The sequence below is a fragment of the Phocoena phocoena genome, chromosome 16, assembly GCF_963924675.1.
Source record: "Phocoena phocoena chromosome 16, mPhoPho1.1, whole genome shotgun sequence".
NCBI classification, from domain to species: domain Eukaryota; kingdom Metazoa; phylum Chordata; class Mammalia; order Artiodactyla; family Phocoenidae; genus Phocoena; species Phocoena phocoena.
In genome coordinates, this window is record NC_089234.1 from 80,265,484 (window position 1) to 80,286,563 (window position 21,080).

The 21,080-nt window shown below is 48.9% G+C and overlaps 1 protein-coding gene across 1 annotated transcript in view; it reads left to right on the forward strand.

Moving 5' to 3' along the window:
• Nucleotides 1-20,394, forward strand: part of SIPA1L2 (signal induced proliferation associated 1 like 2) — a 109,239-nt gene extending 88,845 nt beyond the window's left edge. The window contains exons 17-21 of the mRNA XM_065893741.1: nt 4,702-4,833; nt 13,726-13,779; nt 14,324-14,447; nt 15,390-15,471; nt 19,122-20,394. Coding sequence (XP_065749813.1) covers nt 4,702-4,833; nt 13,726-13,779; nt 14,324-14,447; nt 15,390-15,471; nt 19,122-19,268 — 539 coding nt within the window. The 3' untranslated portion in view covers nt 19,269-20,394. The remainder of the gene's footprint in view (nt 1-4,701; nt 4,834-13,725; nt 13,780-14,323; nt 14,448-15,389; nt 15,472-19,121) is intronic.
• Nucleotides 20,395-21,080: the final 686 nt, after the last annotated feature.

The following is a 21,080-nucleotide window of genomic DNA, read 5'->3' on the forward strand; positions in this document are numbered from 1 at the left end:
ATTTTGAAAAATAAAACAGGGTATTAGGACTTCCCTGGTGGCGCAGTGGTTATGAATCCGCCTGCCAGTGCAGGGGACATGGGTTTGAGCCCTGATCCGGGAAGATCCCACATGCCGTGGAACACCTAAGCCCGCGAGCCACAACTACTGAGCCCGCGTTCCACAACTACTGAAGCCCACGCACCTAGAGCCCGTGCTCCACAACAAGAGAAACCACCGCAATGAGAAGGCCGAGCACCGCAACGAAGAGTAGCCCCCGCTCGCCACAACTAGAGAAAGCCCACGCATGGCGACGAAGACCCAACACAGCCCAAAAATAAATAATAAAATAAAATAAATTAATTAAAAAAACCCAACGAGGTATTAGGTTCTATATGTTCCCAAATCCTATAGTTGTGACCTAGGCCCCTTGCAAAGGATGCTCCTTGAAGTTTAAAAGCGAGTTTTAGCAGAAATAAAAGAAATTAGTGTTTTCCTTATAATTTAGTACCCACTCGAGATGCCACAGACCCCAGGTGCAGACTTAGTGGTATGCGGCCTGCAGAAGAGTTGCCCTTGCTTCCGCTGGCATCGCAGACAGCATCCGTGGCCATCAGAGGAAGAGTATTCTCCGACTCTATGTGGCGCTTCTTTCTCTTTTTTTCAAATGTTCTCAGTCTCCACTGTAATAAACATCCCTTGGTTCCTGGAGAGTAATTGTGAAACCACAGCTATCTGACCACCAGGAAATGCTAACGGGAAGGCTCCTCCGCATTTATAACAACAGCGAGAAAGTCAGACTCAGTAAAGCTGGTCCCTGCGATTTCAGGGTCGGGATAAACAAACAGGAAGCCCCAAGATCGATGTCCAGGCCAGAGAGCAGAGGCCCCGGCAGCGGTGCCTGGACATCGGCTGCCCTTCAGAAGCCGCGAGTCGGTTTCTTTCCTTGGTTGGCGGGAGGAGCAGCGTGGGCTCTGGAACAGCAGTGGCTCGAGAGGACTGGCCTTGAAATAACAGGCTCTGGTACCTAAGTCGCACCTTTTCCTCCCCATCTGGAAAGCTCAGGGAACAGCCCAGTTACAGCTGCTGTGGTCACGCCAAGCGCAGGGGCTGGTTCCTGTACATACTTTCCCAGACCCCAGAGCAGCACCAGCAGGACTCACCTGCTCCTGTCGGCCCCTCAAGGGCAGAACCTGCGCCTGTGGTCATCCCATCCCCAGGTACCGATACGGTACCTGGGGGGACCCAGAATACAGCAGGTGCAGGGTAAACGTCAGCTGGGTGATACCTAATGTCAGTTATAAGTATTACAAAGAATTTTTGGTGGTTTGGAGGCTTGGACCCCAAAATTTTAAAAAAAGTAATTTTTTTTCCGATTACATGATTTTCCAAGCATTGCAAAAGTTTTAGGTGCTTTTTTAAAAAAAATTTTTATTTAAAAAAATTTTTTTTTTACAGTAGGTCCTTGTTGATTATTTATTTTAAATATAGCAGTGTGTACGGTGCTTTTCATTTTGATAATTCAGAGAGGAACTTAGGGGAATTCCCTGATGTTCCAGTGGTTAGGACTCCGCTCTTTCACTGCCAAGGGGCCAGGTTCCATCCCCGGTCAGGGAATTAAGATCCCGCAAGCTGTACAGTGCAGCCATAAAAAACAATACAGAGGAACTTAGGCGGCTCCTACTTCATTTAAGGTGACACTCCTTGGGGCTTCCCTGGTGGCGCAGTGGTTGAGAGTCCGCCTGCCGATGCAGGGGACACAGGTTCGTGCCCCGGTCTGGGAAGATCCCACGTGCCGCGGAGCGGCTGGGCCCGTGAGCCATGGCCGCTGAGCCTGCGCGTCCGGAGCCTGTGCTCCGCAACGGGAGACACAGCAGTGAAAGGCTCGCGTACCGCAAAAAAAATGAGCGACAATGCATTTGGACTTCAATCTGTGCTTTCTCGGAGCTCTGCTCCCGGAACTTCTCTTCCCCAGGCAGCTGCTGCTGGGCTGTGTCTTGGTGACTGTCACCTCCTCGGACAGGCCTCCCTCCGACATGCCGCTGCTTGTATGATCTTGTTCATTTGTTTCTTCCCTCTCCCCGTGTCACTTGCCGTGTAAGCTCTGTGGGAGGGTGGCCTTGCCTGTCTTCCCCACTGCTCCACCCCATCCTTAGGCATACAGTAGGCATTTAACAAACACACCGTAGATGGTGGAGTGGATAGTACTCCAAATAAACTCTTGAGGGAGGGAATCTTCTCCAGTTTACTAAGCATCTTTGCCAGTTCTGTAGTGTCAAATAAACACGCAAGTCCCATTGACAACTGGGGGAGAGGAGTGACTGTTTACAGTAAAGAAGAAATATCCCTCCTTTTCCTTCCTGGTTCTCCATAGAAGTTGGAGGAGGTTAGAAGGATGCCCTGGGTTTGCCTCTGACTGTGACACACCCCTGCTCTGTGGGTCGCTAGGCCCACTCACTCCACACACACTCACTCTGGGCAGGAGCTTCCCGGCCACCAAACTTCAGGTTGGTGCCACACAGATGAGAGCTCCGATTTTTTTTTTTTTTTTTTGTGGTACACAGGCCTCTCACTGTTGTGGCCTCTCCCGTTGCGGAGCACAGGCTCCGGACGCGCAGGCTCAGCGGCCACGGCTCACGGGCCTAGCTGCTCCACGGCATGTGGGATCCTTCCGGACCGGGGCACGAACCCGTGTTCCCTGCATCAGCAGGCGGACTCTCAACCCCTGCGCCACCAGGGAAGCCCGAGAGCTCCGATCTTTAACCCAAGATGGTCAGGGCTCCTTTGTCAGTCCCCCGTTGGGTGTTTGGGGAAGATGCTCTTTGAGCTCACGAACGCAGGAGGGACAGGAGGAAGGGACAAGGGGCTGTAGCCCAGCCCTCCTCTCTCGCTGCCTCTTCCCCTCTTGCCCTCTATTATTTTGCTGTCTGCCTTGACTCCTGTTAGAGCCAGTCAGGGCGTCGTCTGCTGGTGCTGGGGAGAAAGCGGACAGCGCACAGAATGTGTACCAGGTTTGATTTTAGGCGATACCAGAAGCTCCGGTGAAGGGTTATTTCTTTATAAAGGCAAAGAAAATCCTCAGGTTGACATTTCTTAGCGATACATGACCAAGAGACTGTACTTTTGGTAAAAATGTTTATTCAGCTGAACAATTTTTCACTCCACGATGCTTTCCTCTCCAGTGAGGGAAGGAGAGGCAGGGGGTGAGGAACGTGCCCCATGCACACCGGCTTCCAGCTGGCCCGGGGCACCCTTCCCAGAGCTGTGACACGCACACCCCTATTCCTGACCAACTCAGCTGCAGGGAAATCAGTGGCAAAAGTAATTCCCACCTAGTCAAATAGTTTCTTTTCAGTTGGTGCAGAAAACCTGCTTTAAGCAAAGCAGCTGATGTGTTTGAGAGACGGGAAGTGATTGAGGGTCCCTGGGCTTCCTGACCTTTCTCTCTGGGGCGGGGTGGGGGTGGTTGAACCTTAAATTCTGGGTGAAGGCGGGACCTGGGCGGGGTCAGCCCAGCCTCTGCCCTTCGGTGCCTCCCTGGGTTCAGAGGGGTCCATCAGGAGAGAAGCAGACAAGGACAGAGGACATCACACATAGAACACGCTGGAGCATTTGGAGAGGGAGGGTGGCGGGAACGGCGTTGATAAAATACCCGTTACTGGTTTCCCTTCAAGATGGAGGGGGCAACGGTTCCACCTTTAAGCAGGTTAATGTTAAAAACAGAGTGGCTTCATCGTTAGCTCTAGCCGCTGTTAGAGGTAGGCTAAGAGCTGCATGTGGACGGTGCTGGGAAACAGAGCGTTAGGGTCCTTCAAGGCCAGATCACAGGCGTCCTCTGTCCTGGTCCAGGTGCGAGCATTTCACAGTTTCCCCAAAGGATGTGGGCGCTAAAATTACAGGTGCACTTGGTTAATTACATCCCCTCCTTAATTGCGGGCTCAGACGGCCAGGTGGTCATTATTTTGATTGGTCTAATTAGTCAGATGTGTCTGCGAGCAGCTGCATACCACATTCTGGGCAGGGCCAGGAGAGGCACCTTAGAGAAGGTTCAGCCTTTGGGAAATTTGTCCACAGATGCGTAATGAGTTCCTAACAACCAGTATGGCTAGTGACGAAAACGCTTCAAGTCCTGTGATGAGAGTTTAAAGAGAAGAAATGTAAAAGGTCTGTTTGCACAGAGAAAGGAAGACTAGCAAGCATTCGGTGCCAGTTAGGGAGAGGGTTTTGGTTTAGCCAGTGATCGAGCTGCCTCATTAAGTCAAAAGAGTAATCCAACCACCATTTTTGTACATAGCGAAATGTACAAAAGAGATTGCACCCAACCGTTTTTACAGTAGAGGCTTCAACACTCTTCCCACAGGGGGAAGTCACCCCAAGGGAAACAGGAAGAGATCCTGAGGGTGGTCAGACTGGGGTGGTGCCCTCGGGAGAAGCCCACCCGGGAGAAACTCACCTCTGCTTTTCTGATTCGTGTGAAGGCTCAGTCCACATCTTGCACCCGGCCCCTGCCGGCTGGCGACCTCTCAGTGAGCCTGGAGGTCGCGGCTCTTTCACAAAGCCCCTCCTCTCGAGCGCTGTGTCTCTTGGGTGACTGCGGTGGGATGTCTGTTTCTTTACTGGGACAGGAGATCTTTTACAAAAAGCTCCCTGGGCCCCTCTGAGGGCCCGGCCGGTACCCATGCTGTGTGATCTGACTGACACTCTGGTTTTGTTTCTGTCTAGATGAGTTCTGGTTCTCCGATGGGTCCTTATCAGATAAGTCCAAGTGCGCAGATCCCTGCCTGATGCCCCTCCCGGACACGGCCACGGGGTTAGATTGGTCCCACCTCGTGGATGCTGCCCGGGCGTTTGAAGGTAATGACTCACAGCCTCTGGGGCCGGGGCAGCAACACAGGGATCGTCCGGGTTAATGTCTGGATGCTCTGAGCATCTTCCAAGAGGAAAACCAGGGGATGGCTTGGGCTGAGACTGAGGGCCTTTCCTTAGGGAGAACCAGGCACGCAGGGAAGTAGCACCGGGCAAAGGGCCCCAAACCTGCTTCCAGGTCAGGCGCCAGCTGTGACCTGGCAGGTGTCACTTGTTCTCTAACACCTGTGTTTTCTTACCTGGAATGTAGAGGTGGGGATCTAGGACACAGACTGTCTTTCCTCCCAGCGTGACGAGGTGAGACAGGAGGAGAAGGCCCTTCAGAGGTCCAAGCCACCCAGACAAGCACAGGCCTAGGCGTCTGGTGGCTTGGGGTCCCTGCAGACTCTGGTGTGGCCTCCTTGACCCAGCGGGTCACCGGCACGGGCCCCGGCTTCCTCGTCTAACCATGTGGTCAGGATGGTGCTGGGCTAGCTGATCTCTGGGGCCCTCTGGCTTTCACACCGCCCTCCACCATCTCTGGAGAAAGTTTCTGTGAATTTAGGAGGGGAAGCGGCACCTTTTCTCCAGGCTGCAGGTAAAGGGGGCCACGGACAAGGGAGATGCTTGCCTCCCAGGCACCCTCTGCACCTTACGCGTGGGTCCAGGGACCCCGGCGACCCGGATTCAGACTTTCTGCCATTTGCTGCTACATTCTCTCCATGACCACAGCCTCTGCACCTGGGTGACCTGTCGGGGACTCCCCTGTGTGTCTGCGTCTTCACTGCCGCCCCCCAGGGATGGCCACGGCCACCTGGGTGGCCCTTTTCTCTCCCTCTCCTTTGACTCACCTGCTCTGGTCATCGGTTCCCGTCACCTGTGACGTGCAGGCTTCAGGAAAGGGATTCAGATTCCTTTCCCAGGAGGGGCAGGTGCACTTTGCAGTCAGGCTGCTGCAGGCTGTGGAGGTCAGCTGCCCTGACTTCCTGTCTAACGAGCTGCCCCGCTAGGCAGTTTCTCTCATCAGTTGGGATCAGTGCCTCTGGTCCTAAGCACCATTTGGGGGGGAGTCTGGGGGAGGGGTGAGTCGAAAGCTCCTCTCAAGCTAATTCAGGGACACCTTAATTCAGTACAGGGACGTTTAGCTCTGCTAGATGGGGGGCGGGGAAAGTGTTGGGAAGAAACTCCTGCAACGGGCACGGGCTGTTTCTGCTCCCTTACTAGACAGAGTACAACGGTTTGGGGTTTTCTGCTTTACAATACTCGTCCCGTGTGGAAACTCGAGAATGCCCCCGTCTGCTTGGTAACGCAGCCTTCATTCCTCTCAACCAGAAGATGGTTAGGGTGCATTATAACAGCCCTCCGAACACTGGCCCGACGTGACCGAGCCCCAGAGGGCACGAACACAGTCTCCCCTCTGTCCAGAGCGGCCCAGGCAAGACGGAGCCGCATTGTCTCTGGCCTGTTCCGTGCACACTGTTGTCTTACTGCCCGAGGAGAGCGTAAGAACTTCCATTCCGTCTTCTCCGTTCCCCCACTGCATAGATATTAGCGTAGTGCTCACCACACTGAATTCTGCACTATTCACCTCTCTGTCTCTTCCTATTAGATGATGAGTTTCTCAAGGGAAGCCTGCTTCTTCAATTTGTCTTATCTCTATTGAGCAAGTGCAGATCAAGATAACCGAATGAGGAGAGAGCTCGTACAAAGGAGCCAGTAGGTCCAAATGCACAGGGCCCTGTGCACCCTTGGGCTGTCTCAGCTCACAGCATAATTTGTAACCTCTGAGGTTCTTCTGCATTTTGTGTCCATTTTTCTGATTTAAAACAGCACATATCACTTTGTCTCCACCCTCATTTGTGTCTTTGCCTGGCTCCCTTCCACCCCTTCCGAATAAAATCGCTGCTGTGAAGTGGAGTTTTTCAGGGAGCTGGGCTGCAGGTGGGAGGGCGAGAAAGCAAAATGGTGCAGACAGCAGTGACTGAATTTTCCATCCGGGGGGGCTGTGATTGTGATCGCGGTCCTACGGCTGGGCTGCTGGCCTTTGGACAAGTCACTTAGCTACACACCTTGTGCCGACACTCAGTGTTGGACACCAGTCCTCTAAGGTACGTGCTTGTGTTGGGTTTCAGCCTGCTTGTCTATGAAATGAATTCCTTTCCAGAGAACCTGGAAGGCTTCTCCCAGCCCTACCCTCCAGTTCTGCAGTTCCGTTCTTCAGGGTATTTCTGAGCTGGAGTTAGAGGCTAGCTGGGAGTTGGCATCGTCAGACAAAGGAGGAAAAAGCACAGACATCCCAGCTAGCCAGTGCCTCAGGGGCAGGGGTACCTAAGTTCAACCGAAAGAATGTGGGATTCTGTTTGCAGGGGGAGAGGACTTTGGTTACCTGACCTTTCTGAACTTTCCAATCAACATTTTATAGAAAATGTGGAAAGAGTTGAGGTTGTGTTTAAAAATTTCAGTTGTTTTCTGTGCCACTCCGTAGGGTAGCGTGCCACCTTGAGACATTAGTCAGCTCAGGAAAATTCAGGAATTTGCAACTCCAGACCTTTGGCTAATCAGATTCTTTTGTATCGGTGTCAGCCCCGCTGTGACACAAGTTGGTATGGTGGTGACCGGGTGTGATCCATTCCCTTAGCACTTTTTAAAAAAATTTATTTTATTGAAGTATAGTTGATTTAGAATGTTGTGTTAGTTTTAGGTATACAGCAAAGTGATTCAGTTACACGTGTATAGAGATAGACAGATAGATAGATAGATTCTTTTTCAGATTCCTTTCCCTTATAGATTATTACAAGATATTGAGTATAGTTACATAGTACTATACCAAATAGTTACATAATACTTAATGAAAAAAAATGTTTTTAATGTTTTAAGTAGATCCCTTAAGTATAGAAACTAAACAAGGGTATCCTTTGAGACTGTGTCCTCTGATTTTGTATTGGAATCCTTGACATTTAAACAAGCAATGAAAAGAAAAAGGGAATAAATTTTGGAAGTAAAGAAATATTTATAGATATGATTCTATGTCTAGGAAATATTTTAAAAATCAAAAAGAAATTATTAGAGATTATAAAATAGAGTAGGTAAGATATTTTAAAATATGTTTCATAGTTTTATAAGCCTCATTTCAAAGCATTGTTAATTTTTTCAGTTATCTATTTCTGTATAACAAACCACCCCAAAATTTACGGCTGAAGACAGCAGTGGTTTGTTATGTCTGATGATTCCATGGGTTGGCAAGACTCAGCTGAGTGATTCCTCTGCGTCCTACGGTTTCAGCTGAGGTCACACATGTGGGTATATTCAGCTGGAACTCAGCTGGGTCTGGAGCCTTAAGGGACTCCACTCATGTGTCTGTACCTGGAACAGCTGGGGTCTAGCTGGACCCTTGTCTCCAGCAGGTAATAACTTCTTCACATGTGGCTTAAGGAATCAGGAGACCATAAGCAGAAGATACACGGTGTTTCAAGACCCAGAACATTATATTCACCACATTCTATTGGGCAGAGAAAGCCCCAAGGCCAGCCCAAATCCCAGGATGGAAGTAGGCTCTTCCTCCTGGTATGAGGGGTGGCATGCGCACACAGCCACCTTTGCAGACAGCCTTCCACTTAGCAGTCATAAAGAACACCTTAGGTACATCAGCAAGACCAAATTATAAATTCCTCGGGAGTTAGCCATCATTAGAATCATAATGAGAGAAAAGCACTGGACACTTTGATACCTGAAAAGTCGTAATATGTGAAAGGATAGGAATGGATAGAAAGCACATGGGAAAGAGGAGAGCCCTTCCTGAGTTAATTCACAGACTTCGTATCATTTCAGTTCAAGTATCTAAAGGATATTTGCATGCATTTGGAAAACAGATGAACAAGGGTCAACAAAAAAGTTTATTATAAATCAATAGCAATAAAGCAGCATAATAACGATTCAGAAGATAGAAATGAGTCCTTCTGAAGGGAAAAGAAAGAGCCTAGGCTGAAATCTGTGTATATTTAAGAGTTAAATGGGAGTGGAATTTATGTACTCCATTTGGATTTAGGAATTAGAAAAGTCAGTTCTAGAAAAAGTAAAGACAGAAAGATTAATGTTTTGGAAGCATGCCAGTGCCATAATTATGGAGTAATGAGAGAACATACACAATGTCATACGACCAGATAAAAGTATTTAAATATTTAGATCTTTTATGAACCTGGACGAGAACATTAAAATAAAAGGGGAAGTAGAGGAACATGGGAAAGATTTGTAATAAATGTGATGGATAAAACCGGGGTATCTCCAGTGAATGAAGGAACACGACCCCCCAAAAATGCCAAACGCCCGAAAAGCAAACAGTCATGTGTCGCACAGTCCAAAAGATGGATCATACAGTAGATAAGGCCTTGAAAAGTGTTCAACCACACATGTAAATGTAAACAGTAATGAGGTACCAGCTCACATCTCTTGAGTATGAAAAACGATGCAGCAGCTCTGGAAAGCTATGAAGAGTGCTCACAGCTGGTATCATTATAAAGATTATGAAATGATCCATCTTTGCGTTCCAGCGATACGACAGTCCGTAACTAGAGCCAGAAAATATACCCCCCCTTTGACCAGCAATCTCATTCCTGAGGATTTGCTTCCTGCCAGTCATTTAAAAGAATAGAAAAGCTTCCAACAGAGAAATGCTATGCAGCATTGTTAAAAATTAATTAGTAAGTGAATAGATAGGTAATGCAGCTCTACTCCAAAAACCAGTGTCTAAACATTGAGAACTCCTTCATAGGCTTGGGAGAGAGAAGGTGAGTCAAGTGCCAAGTGCGATTCCCACCACAGCCCACGCCCCTCACTGCCCTCTCCTGTGACAGGTTTGAAAACTGGCCGAGTCCCAGTTCTGGCTTGTCGTCACGTGGGCAGTTGTTATGTTTAGGGGGGAAGGGTGAGATGTGATCTCCGGCCCATCAGAACTCCTACACGACACCTGTCATCAGTGTTAGGCACTGAGACCATCATCTGTCACTTCCCCTATGACATAAAATAATGTGAAGTATAGAGGGACCGAATGACAGAGAGAGGTCCCATGCCCCCAATATGGTCAAGTGAACAAACCCGACTAGCAAAGCTAGCTGTGGGGCGGACAGTGAAGCCGGGGAAGGGAAAAGTGGAGTGTCTTTAAAAGTTCTAGGATTTAAAGTAGTTCTCTTATCAAAATATCAGAGGTTGCCAGTTGGTGTGTTCTCCAGCATTCGTTGAGTGGATGATGTTGTCTTACGTGGAAACACGTGTCAAAGGCAACATTATAAACTGGTGATTGGAGGCTCTCTGCGTGTCAGCGTCCTGCATGCATCCCCACGGGCCTTTCCTCCCCTCGGGATCTCAACTCTTTCCCGCTGGTGGTAACTGTTGCAAGTGGATGTGTGTGGTCGTGACACGTGCACAATTAACAACTCATTTGTCAGGCACTGCCGTGGGGATGAAATATTCCACATAAGTGTATTTTCTGAAAAAATGGAAGTTTACGCTGCCCTTGGTTTCTTAAACAGAGCGCAATAAGCATACATGTTTATGATGAGAACTTTTTCGGTTCTGAAGCTTCAGCCTAAATTTGATGAAGTTGTTAGTTACTGTTATTTAATCACTGCGTGCATATAAGCATAAACAAAATGGGACATACGGTAAGACTCCTAAGGTTTAAAAAAACAGGAAAGAAAAGAGAAATGACAGCTACTTAGATGAAAAATGCACCGTTAATTTACTATAGTAAATTGACTTAGATTCTCTCAAAAGTAAGAAAATTGTTGCGGACCAGACAACAGTACTTGTATCTTAAAGAATAAATCCAGAGCTTTTCTTCGTTCATTACTCAGATTCTAGACCATTACCTTGTGTCGTTCATCAGTAGGCTACAAAAGGCTAAACCAAGGTACTTTATGTTGAAAAATGTTCTTTTTCCTGGCAGTCAGTTAAATAAGCTACAGTTGGATAAGCCCAGTTGTCAGAAACAGAACCTGTGATTTTCTACCTGTAGCTAGAGAGCCCCAGCTTTTCTGTAATTTGTAGCTGTAGCAAAGACATATTAGAACAGCCTCATTTGTGGAAATAGGTTGAGTGTAATTTAGCCTCACACCTGCATGTCTCGTATGGCATACATCTGGCATACGTTCTCCTGTTCTACGCCCTTGGCAGACACGGCTCTAGTTGATCAGAGCACCCGTCCCTCCCGATTCAGGCCTGGACTTACGGGTCTCTGACATTGCTCCACGCAGCCTGCCTGGAGTCGAGGGGATTATTTGCAGGCCACTGTTGTGCCATGTCAGCTCTAGATTGACACGGAATAGTCTGCTGACCGTTCACCCTCTTGCTTAGTGCTAAATGCACTAAAATAAGAAACCGACAGTAAACAACAAGGTCCTGCTGTGTGGCACAGGGAGCTATATTCAACATCCTGTAATCAACCATAGTGGAAAAGAATATGTATATAAAACCGAATCACTCTGGTACACAACATTGTAAATCAACTATACTAATCAAAAACATACATTTTAAAAAAGAAACGGACATTGAAATCAGGTTTTTTGAAGATTCTTTCAAGGGAAGGATTGTTTCACGTGTAAGCCATGCCCTTATGTCCCCTCTTAGCCAGATTTGCTCGCACGGGAAAGAACAGAAAAGGGAAAAACCAAACAGTGTGGGTGACTGGAAACTGTGCTCACCATTTACATGAAGTTCATACTCCGAGCCTCCCTTTTCTTACAGTTTTGCCTGTGCCTTTCGGTTCCATGTCAGTAATCACTTTGGTTACTGAATATTTATCATTACAGAAATAAGCTGTGGAGGAAGAAAGCTCCCACTGGAAACTTGTCACTAAGATTAGCTCCTTGACAAAGGAGTCTAGTGTCTGTACTTAATCGAGTAGCATTCTGGTTGCATTTCAACCTCCCAGGCTTTTCAGATTCAAAGTGAAATCCTCTTTGTGAAATTACATTGTTGGCAAAACTATTTCTGGCTTCTTGCCTCCTGACCGGTGGGACCTTGTTTCTCCCCAAAGAATGTTTGAATGGCTGCCAGTAGCAAGTTCTGTTTCTTCAAATATGTGGGTACTTTGTCAATTAAGGTAAAAATAGATGAAGCGAGCTAAGACGTTTTCATTGAGATATTTAGGCTTGACCATCAGGACCAAGTATATTAAGAAAGATACAAGCTAACCAGATTATTGCCGGGTTGCATAAAATGTGGATGAGTCAATGAGACTCTTTTAAAAAGTGAGAAGAATAAGCTCTTTTCTTTCACTCCTTTTGGTCCGTAGTTAAATTCACCGTGGAATAAAAAATGCCTCTGCTGTTGATTTTTTTTTAACTGGGAAGCATTCCCTGCTTTGGGGCCATCACAGAACAGAGGGTTATCTTGGACACTCCGGTAGACCAGACCCTCGACCCCTCCCCAGGGCCACTCACCCCCGGCCTGTGTGCCCCGTCCTTCCTGCCCACCTCTGCTGGTCACTTCCCATCAGGTGTAAAAGTAGGCAGTGCCCAAGTTATGCTGTTCATCTTAATTAAATTACAAATTATTTCATCAGATGTAAAACCCCTACTAGTCTGTACCAAGTTGGGAGCTTGGTTGTCTCTCAGGAATGTATAGTTACAGAAGGCCTCTCATCCTGTACAAGGTGCAAAGCGTGGAGAAGGGCCCCTTAAAGCTTTACAGGAATGTCGGTTGAGGACACCTGCGTACCTGTCACGGGTGTTGAGGTGTCACGACAGAGGAAAGGGACACATGGCTGGGGGGCCTGCTGTACGATCGATCAGGCGGGGTACTCAGCACAGCTCTGAGAGGGCCCGGACTCTGTGGGTGCCCCCATCCCTGAGGCCCAGTTCCTTCCAGGGCCCCCGGCCCCTCCGCCATCCTCTCTGATTAACGGGATGTGCGTGACCCTCCAGAATCCAGACGAGCAGGTGGCCTCATTAGGAGAGGCGTCCAGCAGCCAGCGGGAGACAGAGGGGGGTAAATTAAGATCAGAGCACCCCTGACACGGCCCCCGGTGCGATTTCTCAGCCATTAATCAAATCACGTGAAAAAGCCACTGCAGCACTAACACACCTGCCGTATCCCTCGGATCCCAGGTGTGGATGCGCTTGGGTACCAGGGGGCGGGGGGGGGGGGGTGGGTGGTGGATGATTAGATGTGTCCCTGGTTCTCCCCTGTACCTTTTGCTTGAAAGCAGGATTTCTCTGCATGCCATTCAGCATTTCCGGGCCAGCGTTCTTGTGTCAGAGCTCAGCGCCCAGAGCTGGGCCAGTCTGGTTCCCATTCCAAAGAATATCACATTCCCTTTCCTGCCTAGCTCTTGAGACATTGGATGTGAAGTCACTGGTGCCAGGAACAGAAATGGCCCCGTGCTAAGGAGGGGTAGTCGAGCTGATCATGGCTCTTGCTGCTGTAAACACTGCAGATCTTCCTCTAAGGGTTTTAGTGAGAATATGCAGCTAATCTCTCTCACCACCACTATCTTTACCTTCAGGGAGCTGGTCATTTAAGCAAACCCCAAATGGTCACTCCTTCCTGCAGCTGGATTGGCACGTGTGTGGCATGCCACTTACCATTGTTGTGTCACGACAGCCGTGCGTCCGGCCAGGACTATGACACGTGAAACGTACCATCTCTCCACACTCTTTGGAGATGCATATACTGTCTCTCGGGGCAGTTCCTGGCATAGTACAACACATGCACACAGGCAGACATGTACATACACTTACACACATGCAGATGTGCACACTGGCACACATGTGTACACACGTGCCCCTCACACACACACACACACACAGCTGTATTTCCATCACCTGAGCCTGATGTGGGCCCCCAGAGGCTCTCAAGTGAGGAGAGATACCACTGTTCAAAAGAAAATTCTAAATCTTATTTCAGGTCTTGACTCAGACGAAGAACTTGGGCTACTCTGTCACCACACGTCCTATCTAGGTGATTGTCCGGGGCTGTTCGTGGGGTCTCCATCCTCCGTAACCTTTTCTTTCTGTTTCATTGTCTGCACGTCTGCATGGTTATGGAAGCACGGAGGGTCGGGGACGCACAGGGTGACGTGTCCGGGCCATTGTCTCAAGGAAGCTCTCCGGCTTTGGGGAGAGCTTGAGGAGAGGTCCCTCTCCTTGGTTCTGTGAATCAGTCATGTCATCCCCCGACGCCGTTCTTTCACGCCCAGCCAGCAGCTTGGGCATTTTTTGGGACGTGGACAGAAGAAAGACTGGCTCTAGCCAGTCCAGTGTCTGCTCCTTGCTCCCCCGGCTGTGATGTGAGTGTGCCATGCAGCCCAGAAGGACGGCCAGTCTGAATGCTTTCCGATTGTCAGCAACTTGCCTGAGTTTGTTCTTTTGTTTTGTTTCACACAGGGCAGTAACTGACTGGGGGGAGGGGGAAGGTTTTATTTAGCAACTATTCATTTCCACGAAGAAACGGTGCCTTGCGGCTATTACTAATGCTTCTTTCTGTGTGTGTCTCCCATCCCCAGACCAGAGAGTGGCATCCTTCTGCACCCTGACAGATATGCACCCCGAGCAGGACCTGGAAGGGGCTCAGGAGCTGCCTTTATGTGTCGATCCTGGCAGTGGCAAAGATTTCATGGACGCCGCTGGGTATGTGACTCCTGTGGACCGCCTCCCTCCCATGTCCCGGGCCCCAGTTGTTAACAGGGATTCAGCTCAGCCCCGGCCACCTCCAGGAAACCATTTCCACCTCCCTTCCCCAGCCCTTCAGGACCCAGAGAAGGGACCGAGCGGGCCCGAGTCGGCTTCTGCGGTGCCGGGTGGGTGGAGCTTGGAAGCATAACTGCTGTGCTCCGCGGGAGTGTCCTGCCAAGACGTGTAGTCAGTGCCCTTGGCGGTGAGGCTCTCGGGCCGGGTGGGAGGGTGTGACGCCCGGTCAGCATCTGCCCTGATCACTGCAGCGGCATCAGACGGGGGTACCTCGCTGACCGTCCTCCATCTGCCGAGGGCACGCTCCCGCCCACCAGCCCCGGTCCCGCCCCCAGCCCCACGGCTCCCGCTGAGGGGTGCCGAGAGCGAGCCGTCTCTACCCCTGTGTTCTCGGCGTGCTCATCACCACAGAGCGTATGTTCCTTCAGTGTCACCCACGCCTAATTCCAACTTCTCTGTCAACTCGAGTTATCAACAACTTGCATGTTCATCTTGGTGATGAGCCTCTTGATACTTCCTTAACAGAGAAACGCAGATTTGGGGACATTGAGTCTATATTTGGTTCTCAGGACTTCGTTCTGGGCTACCTAATCTCAGCTGCTAACTGCGTTTAGATCACCCATCTTTTGCTTTCTTACCAATGTGTATGCCTGTAGAGATTCTGAATCCCCTTTGAAATCAAAAGCGACCCAGGAGGGATTTTTCCACCAAAGCATCAATGCGTTCACTTTCGACATCTGACATAATCTTATTTATTTCCTTGCGGGGATCTAAGCGCACAGTAGAATGTTTTACGTGAAAACTTTACCAACGAAAACTCTTGACCGCGGTGTCTTGACCTCAGCGTGCTTGAGTCTTTCTAAGTCTTTCCTTCCTTGCTAGGGGGCGGTCTCCATCCACACTGACCGGGAAAGTCAACCAGCTGGAGCTGGTTCTTCGGCAGCTGCAGACCGACCTTCGGAAGGTAAAGCAATCGATGGGAAGCCCGTGCTCAGAACTCTTTCTCTCACACAATCAACCTTTTTTAACTATTAGGAATAAAAAAAAAAAAAAAAAGACACTCAAGAAAGATAACTGCCCTAATCAAAACCCAACAGTAAATGGAAACGGAGACTCCTGAGGTCTGATTCCATCTTCCTGCCCACAGCTACTGTATTTCATTGTAGGGGACACAAGGTCCTGTAGATCGGACTGAATGAGGTTGAGCCCTGGATGGCCAGTCTTCAGAATGAGGCTAGCGTTTTTCAGTTCAGTGAGTTATCAGTTGCACCAACATTTATGAGCTGACCTAAGAAGAGTTAGTTGCTATCAGGAAGCCTGGTCTCCCCAAGCTGCTTCCTCCTACTGAGTCGGCGTCTGCTCTACCCATCGCCCTATGCGAGCTTGGTCCTCAAAAGATGTGAAGTCATTCATTCCACAGACATTTGCTGAGCTCTTTTTGGATCATCGGCACCGTGTTATCAGTAGCCGCTTTGCTATCCGGGGAAATGGAATGGAGTGCTGTAGCTGGAGGGTGATGGTGAGGCCGGGAGGGGCCCTGGGGAGGGTTCTGTTGGTGGAAGAAGGGAGAGGTGACAGCCGGCATGAACGCTGGTGGAGATGATCCATTTGGGAGGGAATGTCCTGAGCCTAACAAAGAGGGAGCTGGCCTGGATGGGAGTGAGGACCGTCCACACATAGTTACCAGAGCAGAGTGTGTGTGCGTGTCTGTGTGTGTGTGTCCGTATGCATGCGAGCACACATGCCTTCATACACGAGTACAGGCCTACCTCAGAGATATTGCAGGTTTGGTTCCAGACCCCTGCAATACCGTGAATATCACAGTAAACTGGATCACGGGAATATTTGGGGCATATAAAAATTATGTTTATGGCATACTGTCGTCTGTTATGCGTGCAATAACATTATGTCTATAAGAACAATGCACATACCTTAATTAAAAAATACTTTTTATGCTAAACAATGCCAAAACAATTACAGCACATTGAAAATCACAGATCGCCATAACAAATGTGATAATAATGAAAAAGTCTGGGATATTGGGAGAATTACCAAGCGTGACACAGAAACATGAAGTGAGCAAATGTAATTGGCAAAATGGCGCCGATGGACTTGCTCGGTGCAGGGTTGCCACAAACCTTCAATTTGTAAAACACCGGTATCTGCAAAGCAAGGCATGGCTGTAGTCCAAACAGAGATAGGTTGGCAAAGTTCCCCTCTGGTTGTTTCTTTATTCCAGAGCTGAGGGTGAGCGATGGGAAGGAGGGTGAGAGATTTAAGGATGGAGGGTAAGGTGTAGAGTGGAGGATAATTGGATCAGATGTATTTGGTAAGACTGCAGCATAAGTTAGGTATTTTCCTCCAGTGTGGATGACCAGCTGTCCCAGCTTGCTTGGCGTGGAGGGTTTCCCAGGACACAGAACTTTCAAAGCTGGAACTAAGAATGTCCCAGACCAGCTGGGCCAGCTGGTCACCCTGTCTCCAGATGTAGGTGTAGAAAAGTTAGAGAGTTGAACTTAACCAATATTCGATTTCAGACAAGAAATTAAGACCAGCAGCAATAGACAAGGACCATTCAGTGTGTGTAGGATGTGATTAAACTGAGGGACTCAGAGTCTAAGGTGGGTGAGAAGGAATAATGTCATCACAGGGGGGGTGTCAGTGGATGCTGACAATAAGGTAAGATTGGTAGATTAGATCATTTTTGGAGGGGTGGATACTGGAGAAATTATTTTAGAAAGACAAGAGGTGGTGGTCAGGCAGTGGGAGCTTGAAGCATTTAGGAAGATGTGCGGTTATCAGTAATAGCTTCAAGGTATTGGGGCCTCATGGCCCCAGGAGGGGGCGTGAGGAGGACAGTCTTCGAGGTCACAAAGAGACTGAATCAAGTGGAACATCTACGGCATCTTAAGATCATCAATAAACATGAGGGATGGACGAAGAAAGAAGAAAGGTGAACCACATTCTAGAATCTTCCGTGATGGAAGGGAGTGGAGATATAGTCAACCATGGCAAAGAGCAGGGGTGGCAGGTCTTACAGCCCATGTCAGGCTTCTCACGGGAGCTGGGATTTTAGGGGAGAGGAGTTACCTGCACCGGGCAGCCGGGGCAAGGTGTTGACCTGGCAGCCTCCAGGCCCTGTGCTCTTCAGAACAAGCCCTCGTCCCCAGGAGAGAGTCAAGACTCATGTCTAGCTGAAGATAAAGGGAATATCCAGGGAAAAGCTTGAGAGTTTAGCAGGTTTCGGTGACACAGGACGCATTCCATGGGTGGAGTTAAAGGGTCAAGGGCTCAGGAGAGGTGGACAGCTGAGCCGCAGCAGGGCCCTGGGGATGTCTGAGCCGTGTTGGGAATGAGAGCCCTGGGGCCTGGGGCGGCCAGGAGCTTGAACCTCTTGTGACTGAGGGAAGTGGGCTGAGTCAGCAATGAGTTCTAACACCAGCCTCCACTTGGGACCGGTGTCTTTGGTCGAGAGGTGAGAAGGGACAGGAAATAGCAGCAAAGCTCGAGGGCAGGGCCAGACACGCCGAGGGGGCCAGTCTCCTGAAGAGTCTTAGCCCCCGACGCACCCGCACGGCCGTGGGCACAGGGCTGCAGGTGCCTCTGTGGAGTTAGCCATCGAGTCATCTCCCACCGCCACTGTGACAGTGACCCCCCTCTCTCTGTCTGGGGCAAGACATCCCTTTCAGCGTCTGGGAGCTCAAACTTGTGTTGTACGTTTTCCGTTACTGTCTGTTGGAAACTCCAGGTCTGATTCTTATGAAAAATCTTTTTTTTTTCCTTAATACTATTTGTTTATTTATTTTCGGCTGTGTTGGGTCTTCATTGCTGAGTGCAGGCTTTTTCTAGTTGCGGCAAGCGGGGGCTACTCTTCGTTGCGGAGCATGGGCTCTAGGCGCGTGGGCTTCAGTAGTTGTGGCGCGCGGGCTCAGTAGTTGTGGCTCACGGGCTCTAGAGCGCAGGCTCAGTAGTTGTGGCGCACGGGCTTAGTGGCTCCGAGGCATGAGGGATCTTCCCGGACCAGGGCTCGAACCCGTGTCCCCTGCGTTGGCAGGTGGATTCTTAATCACTGCACCACCAGGGAAGCCCCTGAAACATCTTGATAATTTGTACATAGCTTTTAGTGGCACCCTTTGAAGGTCATTAGGGAAATACACTGTCCCAGGAAAGCTTTAAGATGAGATGAGCTCATGATAAACAAGCCCAGGATCAGCAGCTATGCTGATTCCGACTTGTCCAGTAAGGAGGTGCACCCGGGAAGCTCTGCCCTCCTGTCCAAGGCTATACCTTTTCCCAGGCCCCCTTTTTCAGAGAGAGGATAGTATAGACTGTGGTTAATCACCTTCCCGTATAACAGCTGTCTCGCTTCCTGTTGGGAGCAAAGTGGGATGAAAGGAAAGAATATTCTGAGTTACTCGTCCCCACCCCCCTGTTTTTGGCAGAAACCAGAGCGGGCAATCAGATTCCCTCTCGCCTCAAGAAATAAATAAGTAAATCAATAAAAAAAAAAAAAAAAAAAAAAAAAAAACGGGGTAGAAGCGTTCGGACCGCAGCTGGGAGGAGAGAGCGTGTCCGGCAGATGCATAACCATCTGTTTCCACCCCCTTCCCCCAGGAAAAGCAGGACAAGGCCGTGCTGCAGGCCGAGGTGCAGCATCTGAGGCAGGACAACCTGCGGCTTCAGGAGGAGTCGCAGACGGCCACGGCCCAGCTGCGCAAGTTCACGGAGTGGTTCTTCAACACCATCGACAAAAAGCCGTAACCTGAGCGCCGCCCAACCAGGGGCCCCGGGGAAGCCCGGGGTCCCTTCACAGTCGCCAACATGTGGTTTCTCGCTGTGCTTCCAGCCCACCGTAGCTGTGCTTGCTGTCCCACTCTGTCTAGCACCACGCCCCCAGCAGCACAGGGAGCCGCCGTGTGACCGCGGAGAGCAACGCTCGTGAAGATGAATGTAACGCTGGTGTCGAGATGAATGTAAACTCTGGTGTCAGTGTGGCCCTCTGAGGCTCTGCTGAAACGGAGCTCTGCGTGGGCTTCCCTCCTGAGGGACGAGGGTTGGGTTTTATGTCCTATATATCAGGTGACTTGGTAGAGATATTAAAACAATTGACCATAGCTTGGGCTTTAGAATTGTAAAATAAACCTGAGAACAAATAATCAGACATATACTTTAATGTTAAAGGTGCTCTATTTTTTTGGATGTACAGTAGTTTTTATTTCTACAGCCACATTATCATAGCAATAAGAAAGAGGCAGGGGAAATAGTTGGAAAAGCCGTGTCGGGAGGGGGACAGAAAAAGCACTGATGTGTCTAACACGGGTTCAAATGCAGTTCCTTTAGAGACTTATTTATTTGCAGAAGCAGATGGTGCCTGAATATTAACAGTGTTCTGATTAAAAGAAAAGAAAAGAAAAGATACATATGCCTTGTAAATGGCTCACTGAGTAGTTACTTCAACTCTTAGTTCACTTTTGTATAGTTCATGCTCTGTTGAAAAAAAAGAGTCAACCTGCTTACTTACGAGAGCTCCCCGTGTGCCCTGAGCCAGCAGAATCACTTGTACGATGCCAAATTTGTTTTATCTTTGTACAGAAGCTTTGATGAAGTGTCTTGTATTTAACACCCTTATTTAAGCTTATTTAACCTTAAATTGTTAATTTTATAAACGTTGGTTTCACCTGCACTACTTTGGAGGGCGGTGTAGGTAGCAGCAGGCTCAGCAAAGGCCGAGCTTGCCCAAGCAGAGTGAGGAGTGGGGCGGGACCTTCCTTCTAACAACTGGATGCTGCTAGTAACGAGTTGTTTGTATTGCTTTACCATTTTTAACTGTTCTATTTGAGATGAACGTACATTTTGCTTTTTTAATAAATGTTTAAAAGAGTCCACACAAGGAACAGTGTTGTCAGGTGAATGTAGACTTTGGGGTTCTAATATGTCCACAGTCTGAGTGTATGAGAATTTATTCCTGGTAATTTAGGACCTTAATCTGTACTGAGTACTACCGAGCCTTCTTACAGAATCCCAACCTGATTTAAAGTAAAAAGTGACTAGTACCGATTAACGGCTGCCACGTGCCAGACACTGTCCTCTACACCTTCTCATAGATCTCATTGAATCCTAACAGTATCCTCACTAGGTGGGTGCCGGGATTCCCATTTTACAGCTCAGTAAACTGAGGCTAAAGTCAAGTGATTTACCCAAGATTGCCTTTCATTTTGATTTTTTTTTTAATTTTTAATTCAGCAAAGCATTTGGTCTTGCTTACAAGAAAATAAATGCAATAAAGTAACAGGGGTTTGAAAAATAATCAGGAAGGAGTAAACTGCAAACTTGAATCAAAGGTGAGACAGAAAGAAGACAGAACGTGAGCCAGAGTGGGAAGGGAACCACAGTAATCACGGTACAAAGTTCTCCACCTTCCGAGAACAGAAACCGTATCGAGAATTTGGAGGAAGGAGAGTGATTCCTAGAATTTACCTTTCAGAGGGATTTCTCACGTGGGCTTCATTCACATGAGCGGCGTATTGAAAACTAAACGGTCCTGCAGCGGATAGACCGGGAGGCTTCATAAGG